We start from the raw sequence: 8,858 nt of genomic DNA, 5'->3' as shown, positions 1-8,858 counted from the left end.
AAATAGTTATTTTTTCTCCACGATTGCTAAAGGGTAACAAAAGCATTTTCTTTCACAAACCTATTGAAGTCATCACGCAATTGCAAGCCAAACAGCTACTAAGAGAGGTCCTAACCCATTGTGGTTTGTGGGTTCGTGGGGGTTTTGGGTCTTTTACGCGGGTTCGATGAGTTTTGGGTTCTCTTGAAACTAGGGTTGATTAATCTTCTCAGTTCTCTCATAGTGCTTTCAGGTGCAGCGTTTGGCCTTCCACAGCTAGAGTTTCACCTGATTCTGTTCCATGGCGTTTCTTTTTCAAAAATTTCAAGAGGTCTACATCTATTTTCAACTCCTATCATCTTCAAGCTTTACTGATTATTTGTTGGTTTTATCTGAACATGATTGTCTTAACTCTTTCTGTTTACAATGCTTATTGTTGATCCATTTCTTTTTAATTTAGGTTTCAGATGCTGTTCAAATAACACATTTGTTACCCACTGTAGGTTTATAAGTTTTTGAAGCTTCTATGTGATGTAGAGTAGTAAAATTTTATTGGGTGACAGTTAAAAAGCGTCATCAATTGTAAACCAATCAGCTATGAGAATTTTCAGTAATTTTTCCAGGACTTAAAAAGCTACTGGGGATCTTGGGCACAAGGATCTTTGGTTTGGATTTTTTTTTTTTTTTTTGTGATAAGTTGGCTCACTACTCACTAGGTATGAAGGGTAATGATCTCCATTGATATTCAAATGAAGCAATAGCTGTCTTAGGAGTGTATTAGGTTGGATGATACAAGTGTTTACAATTGTGCAATAACACATACAACCTCATTTTTCATCATATAAAAGCTCCATCTTGCCCATAATGTATTTTGAAAAACACAGGACGGCACTCAACACTCAATGCAACAAGCCTTACAAAATTTGACATTGAAAAGTTGGGTGTCACGTTTCTTTTCCAAGATATGCTTGGCTAATCTAACTAGTTTTGTGATTTAAAATCATTTGATGATGTAGTCTTTTGATCGACACAAGACCTCTTGGCTGTCTAGCTTCTTGGCAGTACTATTTTCAGCATAGTAGACATCCAACCAGAGTACCTCTTGAAGGTACACCCTTTTGAGTCAAAATTGTAAAATATATGGGAGCCAAGTTAGGCAACTATTGTTATGAGGCATTGGAGTCCTCGGTTGCTATCTTTTATTAATTTGATTAGCACTGCAACCCCGATACTATGGCAAACAGAGAGTTTTGCTGAAACTAGGCACTATTTAGACAAATGCCTTCTTGATGCTTGCATAGTAGGTGACATTCTTCAAATTGGAGATCTTGATATTCATTTAAATGTTTTCATATCAAATGCATTTATGAACTTACCAACCAAAAAGAAAGAAAAAGCATTTATGAACATGTTGGGAGTTGATTCTAACAAGTAAAGTATTCCATCTAAAAGATTCACGTCTTGTGTTTTGACTGTAGACATGAACACTGGGTTTTTAACATTCTCGTAATGAGGCGGAGACATATTTTATTAGAGGCAATTTATTTTATTGCAGTTCTTCTTAGTTATATCTGTCAATCAATGAGTTCTCCAATCTGTTGCATGTGGCCATATTGGTTTAATATTGAATAATTCTGTTCTATCATTTCTTGTTAATAAAATTTTGCCTTTTTGTGCATTCTTCTTTTAGTTTGTGAGAACTCTTGCAAAAAGTCCAACATTTGCTAAAAATCCAAGGCAGCTTCAATTTGAAGCAGACATTAATCGCCTTTTCCTTTACACCAGGTCAGTTCATTTTCTTATCCGAGTTGAACTTGTTCTGTAAGATGTCATTTTGGACATGAATCATGTTTCAATCAAGAACTTTGCTGGTGTTGGTCGTGTTTGGCCCGCCAATATGTCTGGGTGGCCACTACTAGTTTCATAGTTGATCACCTGTTTAATGTTGTTTTTATCTGCTTCAAATTATGTTGTGATCCTGATGGAGTGTCATCACGTGATTGGTATGTGTGAATAAACCTTGGTCATATGGATTGATTGTGACTTTGACAAGCTCCCAATCAGGAATCCCAACTTTCAACCCTGCAGTTCTTACCTAGATGTTTGTAAGTTAACTGGTTTTATTTGTTACAGGACGATTATCAAGTATCTTAAATAAAATGGATTAATAGTTGCTTGTTTTTAGATCTAAAACAGGGAGTTGATATCTAATTATTCTATGGAGAATTGACTTTTCGTCTACTAATAATAAATATCCTACTTATATTCTTATATAATAATAAATAATTTTCCAACAGGCAATTAAATTTATAAAATCAAAGTCATGACTGGATTGCAGCACAAACAGCAAAGTAGTCCCCTTCGAGTCCAACATATGACTGCCTCCTGCCATTTCAACCACTTTAGCTGCGGAAAATGCAGCTGCTTTAGTGTCTGCCACATATGAATCCAGAGATTCATCCGCTACTTCTTTAATATTTTAATTGTTAGTAATTTTAAGTACTGCTCTAATGGTAATTTAGATCGAATTAACTTTTCATATGTAAAGCTTTGAACCACCTAAAGGCAAGTGTTCCGATACTGCTGCAGTTGAGCCCACCTCTGCCTCTTGCACCCACTCTCCCTTTGTGCCTTTTAAGTTACGAATGTATTATATCCATTCAAGTTCGTTTTCTAATCTTGAAAAAGAATAAAGTCCGAAACTCCTTCAAATTTTCTTTAAAATAATATTACACTTTTTGAAAGTCATTGCATTAAGCTTCTTGTTTGTTCTGTTGAATTGAATACATAATATAAATGATCAGTATATGTTGTTTGACAAATTCATAATTTTGTGCTACTTATTAAATGAGTGGCAAGGCTTTAGATCATATTCGGTTATATGGACTCCTTTTTGTGAGTCCTACTACTGATGTCTTTTAAGATAAACGTCAACCCAAAGAACAATATCAAACATTTTTTGTATTGGATTTACTATTTGTACATCTTGTGTCCTACATCATGTTCATAAGCCCTACATCTTGTACTTCATTATGCCGGGACTCCGCCAGACTAGACTTAGTATTACTATATGACTTTTAGACTTTGAATCTGCCATGTGGCTTCATTTTAAATTGACAAGTCTTTTCTGCATGGTAATCTTGATTACTCACGAAAAACTTGATTTTTCAGCTACAATCGTTTAGGAAGGGATGCTGCTGAAGCAGATGCTGAGGAGATAATTGACATGGCTGGTAAGGCCTCCCTTGCTGATCAACAGAAGCAGGTCCAAGAAAATATTCATTTTCAAATTAAAACCTTCTGCACGTCTATGAATGACATCCTCCTTCCTGATATGAAGAGCATAAAAGAGCCACTTAACTCAACTCAACAACCGCATATTGCTCCTCGCCGCAGTGGCCTTAGTCTTGCTGTTGGTGGGAATAGTCCACCAAGTGACCATTCTGGTGAGTGTACATGTTTATATGTATATATATTTATCTGTAGATGCAATATTGATTTTGAATTGCCAGAACATTTCACGTGATGTATTGTTTGCTAGACATTGTTCCAGTGGCATATTAATGGAAGTTCTATAATTCAATTTTTTCCTACTGAAGCTGACAACGATATAATAAGTCCTTTACCTGATTTTTACATTTACTTACCTTAGCTTCTTTGTTGTCGTCCTAAAGAGAAAGGTATACAATTTTACTGGAATTGGATCCTAGTTTAAAGTAGTTCAATCTATATGCCATGATGAGCTAAAAAACAGATAGAACACTCTTTCCTTTTTTCTTTTTCGTTTTTTTTTTGTGTGCACGCGCATGTGTGTTTTGGGGGGATCAATTTCCTTGCCAACTATCAACCCCGATCTCTTTTCATTTGTTTTCGGTATTACCAAAAAGAGTGATTGACTGACTAAATCATCCGAGTCTCCTTTCAAAATCTCTAGCATCTAGGGGCTGGTTTTTGGAAATTTTATATTTTGAACAATTGATATGGTGTCAATTTTTTTTTTTTTTTTTTACTATTCAGGGTTTCCATTTCTATGTGAATTAAGATATTGCAGTTTTCAGTTTTGTAGTCTGAACATGGAGAGTTCTGTACACTGGTGTCCAATTCCCTGGTTTTCTAATTCAATCTTCTGGGTCAAATGAACTGGGAAAATTAAAGATTTTTTAGACTGGGCCATCATTGTTCTCCTTATAACCATACAGCGAATTGGTTCAGTGGACAATTTGTTGAACCTGTTCCAGTTTTGTTTTTGGTATTCATTGCTTCCATGAGAAATCACCTCTGCTATTACCTGAATGCCTCCAGCGTCCCTAAGAACCAACAAAAACACTACCATTCCAACCCACCACATCCACATCATCAACCCTATTACCATTGCCTTACTGCTTGCTATTACCATCTTCTCCAACAACCATCTCCAGCTACTGGAGCACCATCACCTCCATGTCCACTTCTGACATGCCAATGCCAGTGCAATTATGTATTGAAGGCTTGCAGAAGTACCGATGCAGCCAATGCTGCTATAACCTCCATTCTCTGCATTCATTGCAAATTCCCATTAGTTTATGGTTGTGACTTGTGAAATAAACTTTCAACATGGCCCACAGGGGTACAATAATGTTATTGCTTCTCAGTCACCAAAAAAAGGGCAGTCTGCTTATAAAAAGATTTAAAAAGGTTATTACCCGGTGGCCCCCTCCGCTAGAGGGGAAGGCTGGTTATGTTATGCATAACGCTACGCGAGAGATTACAATAAAATCTAGGTAGGAATTGGGAAATAAGAATAAGCAATACGGACACTGTGGTTATGTGCAGGACTGCAGGGGCTCCTTTGCGATTCATGATTTTTAACTGTGTTTGTGGGAGTGCTCCTGTTATGATTCATGATTTCTAAAAGAAATATATAGTTGGAAAACATGGAATGTGGTTTACTTTCCATGAACAATAGACGATTATTTATTTATTTATTGAGAAGACAATGGATGATTCTTTGTGCATGTCTTTGCATGTCTGCCCATATGCTAACTTCTATTGTTTATTGTAGTTTGATGCTTTGAATAGACAGAATGTCATTTTAAGGATACTAGTTTTTTTTTACACCCTTTATGTGATAGTGATACATTAATAATTTGAGGCTAAGGTGATAATTGATTTTCTGTCCAGAATTTTGATCCAAAAACTACTTTTTTTCTTCTTCTTCTTCGTTTTTTTTTTTTTTTAAATAAAAGAAAATTGTTTTAAAAGGTGAGAGCACACACACCCACTATTGCCCCCAAGTGGGAAGTCCGGAGACTTCAACCCTTAAGTTCCCATTTGGAAGGAGGAAGAAATTCCACTAGGCCAAACCCTTGGTTCCAGAATTAATAAACTTATGACTGAATCATATTTTTGTCATAAGATTAGCTGAGCAAAAATTGTTCACTGTTATATTCAGTGTGAGAATGTAGTATGAATCCTGAGAGAATCACCGTGCAAATAATGTAAAAAATTAGGTCTATAATCTACCCCTCCCATCACCCTCAATTAACGAGGCATCCGGGACGTCGTTGTAACTTGATTGCATGCATATTTGAAAGTTAAAATAAATAAAAAATAAAATAGAAGTATTAATTTTATTTCTTCACAAAATTTGGTCATTTGAAGTTTTTGTCCTTAATTTCTCATATGGATGGAGCACCCAATTATTATAAAGCAATTTTTGCTTCTCAATCTGATTATTAATGGATTTTCAGCACAGCTATACCTGAGACAAAACCATTAAAACGTGCTGAGCTGTCTGAGAGGATGAAGGATCTCATGGGCTACACTCTAGAGCTTAAACCATCTCAAATTCCTCACCAGGAAGCTGGACAGGGTTTATTCTTGGATGGTGAAGCTGACGTTGGTGCTGTCATAGCTTTCTACCCTGGTGTTATATATTCTCCTGCTTATTACCGTTATATTCCTGGATACCCCCGAGTTGATGCACACAATCCTTATTTGATCACTAGGTATGATGGAAGTGTGATCAATGCACAGCCTTGGGGTGTTGGTGGTGAAACACGTGAAGTATGGGATTGGTCAAGTGTTCCTGAATCCAAGCCTGACGTGCAAGTTGCTGAGAAAGGTTCAGACAAAATTTGGAAGCTACTCAGTAAACCTTTGGAAGGCCCGCGATTAGGACGTACTGGTGACATTTTGGAGCGGAGAAACCCACTAGCTTTTGCTCATTTTGCCAACCATCCACCGAAGGGTATGGTCCCAAATGTCATGGTTTGTCCTTATGATTTTCCACTAACTGAAAAGGACATGAGAACCTATATACCAAATATATTATTCGGAAGTGGAGAAGATGTGAAGATGAAGAGGTTTGGCAGTTTTTGGTTTAAATCTGGAGGGTCCAGCAATGGTGGATCAGATGTTCCTATTCTCAAGACTCTTGTTCTTGTGGCTACTAGGGCACTTCGTGATGAAGAGTTGCTCTTGAACTACAGGTTGAGCAGCACGAAGCAGCGGCCATCATGGTACACTCCAGTAGATGAAGAAGAGGATCGAAGGAGGTGGAGCTGAATCAATACAAGGTTGGAAGTTGAGGAGGTTTTCGGTCATGAAGTCGTCAATCTCGGCCCAGGGGAGGTTATGATTTTGTGGGAGTTCTTTTCACTCTCCCCCCTTTTCCCATTTCCCTTTTCCTTTTCTTTCCATGTCATCTTGTAGCCTATTTGAAAGCTGCAATTTTACCATTTCTGACCAGTTAGTTGTAATTTACATCAACTCAATCCTTATACTAAGGATGACATTTTTGGAGTCTTTTCTTTTTCATTGTTTTGTTATTATTGTGATTATTATTTGTTTTTGGATTGAATGGGGGCTTCAGATTCAGAGTTTGAGCTGGCAGAAAATTATAAACAAACTTGAAAGCATAGTTCTGTTTTTTTTTTTAAAAAAATAAAAATAAAAATAAAAAAGCAGGGCAAAACAGGCCCAAAACAGATACAAAACAAAGCAGAGATAATGAAAGCATAGATCTACACTTGTACTCTTCAAGCAAAGGTAAGTTTAAGTTCTGTTGGGAACACGGAGACGGAAATACTGTCACGCCGTCATGTTTTGAGTGTCACTACAGGTGTCATGTTTTTAAATAATTATTTTATTTTATTTTACACACATGTTTCCACTTAGATTTCAACTTCGAAAGTCTTAGATTTTAATCTCTAATATCCCTTCCCTTTCTTTCGAAAGCAGGGGTCAAGTACTTTTAGGTTGGGTATGTTGGTAATAATGTTTTTTGTTTGAAGTACACATGTCCTGACTTGTACGAGAGAATATCGGGTACCCCAAGGGTACCCCGTCAGCATGTCCACCTGCTACTCCCACTCCAATAAAAACATGACATCTGGCGAACTTTCCACATCAGCGCCATACTCAACAAGCCTTCGTTAGTCGTTAACTTCTCTACTTTCTCTCTCTACTCTTTTTTTCTTTCTCCTCACCGTACTTTCTCTCTCTCTCCTCAGCTGACGAGGCCGCCGTCATAACCAAGCTCGCCAACAGCCTCTCGCCAGCTCTGATTGGACCGGCGCCGACTACTGAAGAGATTTGCACTGGACCGGCGCCGACTACTGAAAGATTGTCCCGGAGCTGCAAATCGAAGAGATTCGCACACTGAGACAGGTCCGGGATCGGACCCGTGAACCCATTTTGCTGTATCCACACCTGAGAAAGCTGGGTCATCGCGGACTACACGTCGATCGTACCCGACAATCCCATCAACTGATTGTTCAGCCAGAGGTTCTGAATCTTCGATGACCCGAAAGACGCTGGCAACGGACCGGTCAGATTGTTGTCAGACAACCGGAGATTCTGCAAATTGGGGAAGTTATTGAAAAATCGTCTATGGCGACAAACTGGGGTTGTCTTTGAGACTCAAGGTCTGCAAATTGGTGAGACCCACAAAGGAAAAAAAAATAAAATAAAAGACAAGACAAAGTGCTCAATGCTCTGTTCACGGGAAAGAAAAAAATGAGAAGTTTAATTCTTTGAATATTCATTCCCAAACACAACCTGTGTAAGATTGCAAGCTCACATTTATCTTGATTCTTTTTTTTTTTCGCAACATTTAAAAACCCGCAACATAGAAAATCATCACTATGCAATTAATCTGGGCAAAAGATGAATTCAGAAATTACAACTTAAATTGAAAGATTTGGAATTGAGGTTGATGCCGGTGACCCGGTTCGAGTTGTTGCAGTCGAGGCCGGACCACTTGCAGTAGTCGGCGCCGGTCCAGTCGGATAGGGCTGGGGAGAGGCTGGTGGCGAGCTTGGTTATAATGGTCGGTTGAGGAGAGAGAGTACAGTGAGGATAAAGAAGAAAAGGGTAGAGAGAGAAACTAGAGAAGTTAACGTCTCCGTTAGTGGCTTGTAGAGTATGAAGCTGATGTGGAAAGTTACCAGGTGTCATGTTTTTATTGGATTGGGATAGCAGGGGGACATGCTGACGGGGTACCCTTGGGTACCCAATATTCTCTCGACTTGTACAACCGGAATAGTTTAGTTGTCAAATGTAAATATATATATACCCAAAGCCCCAATAGAAGAAGAAACCTCATATTTCATTATATTAGTTACATATATTTTTTTTTTAATAAATAAATTATGCTTCATGTATTATATTTATTTTTAAATAAATATACCTGCTCTTATATTGTTGATCAATACAAGTTTCTTTTGTATATTTTTTTCATTGGCAAGTTTCTTTTGTATTAGTTATATGTATTTTTAATGAATTATTTATACTTTATGTATTCTATTAATTACCAAATAAATACAATTACTTTCATATTAGTCAATACATGTTTTTTCATATTAGTTTTTTTATATTTCATTAATATATATATACAC

General features: G+C 37.3%; 1 protein-coding gene across 2 annotated transcripts; it reads left to right on the top strand.

Annotated features, from left to right (window-relative positions):
* The first annotated feature begins 32 nt into the window (after positions 1-32).
* LOC132273904 (uncharacterized) lies at positions 33-6,842 on the top strand. Of its 2 annotated transcripts, XM_059775009.1 has the most exons (4): positions 35-310; positions 1,670-1,764; positions 3,151-3,425; positions 5,714-6,842. In XM_059775009.1, exons 1-4 carry the CDS (start codon positions 281-283, stop codon positions 6,523-6,525), a joined length of 1,212 nt encoding a protein of 403 aa, XP_059630992.1. In that variant the 5' UTR covers positions 35-280; the 3' UTR covers positions 6,526-6,842. The 2 variants fall into 2 exon arrangements, with proteins under 2 accessions (XP_059630993.1, XP_059630992.1); XM_059775010.1 differs by lacking the exon at positions 1,670-1,764 and having other exon boundaries at positions 33-310.
* The last annotated feature ends 2,016 nt before the right edge of the window (positions 6,843-8,858 follow it).

This window comes from Cornus florida, unplaced genomic scaffold (genome assembly GCF_030987335.1).
Source record: "Cornus florida cultivar Cherokee Brave unplaced genomic scaffold, ASM3098733v1 CherokeeBrave_3.0.0_Hap2_Chr09, whole genome shotgun sequence".
Classification (NCBI taxonomy): domain Eukaryota; kingdom Viridiplantae; phylum Streptophyta; class Magnoliopsida; order Cornales; family Cornaceae; genus Cornus; species Cornus florida.
The sequence above is the reverse complement of the archived record's forward strand: the minus strand, read 5'-3'. Positions and strand labels throughout refer to the sequence as shown.

Coding starts and splice junctions, on each gene's coding strand:
- LOC132273904 (XM_059775009.1), top strand. CDS start 281: ATGGCGTTTCTTTTTCAAAAATTTCAAGAG. Junction 311..1,669: donor TTTTTCAAAAATTTCAAGAG/GTCTACATCTAT, acceptor TTCTTCTTTTAG/TTTGTGAGAACTCTTGCAAA. Junction 1,765..3,150: donor CGCCTTTTCCTTTACACCAG/GTCAGTTCATTT, acceptor TTGATTTTTCAG/CTACAATCGTTTAGGAAGGG.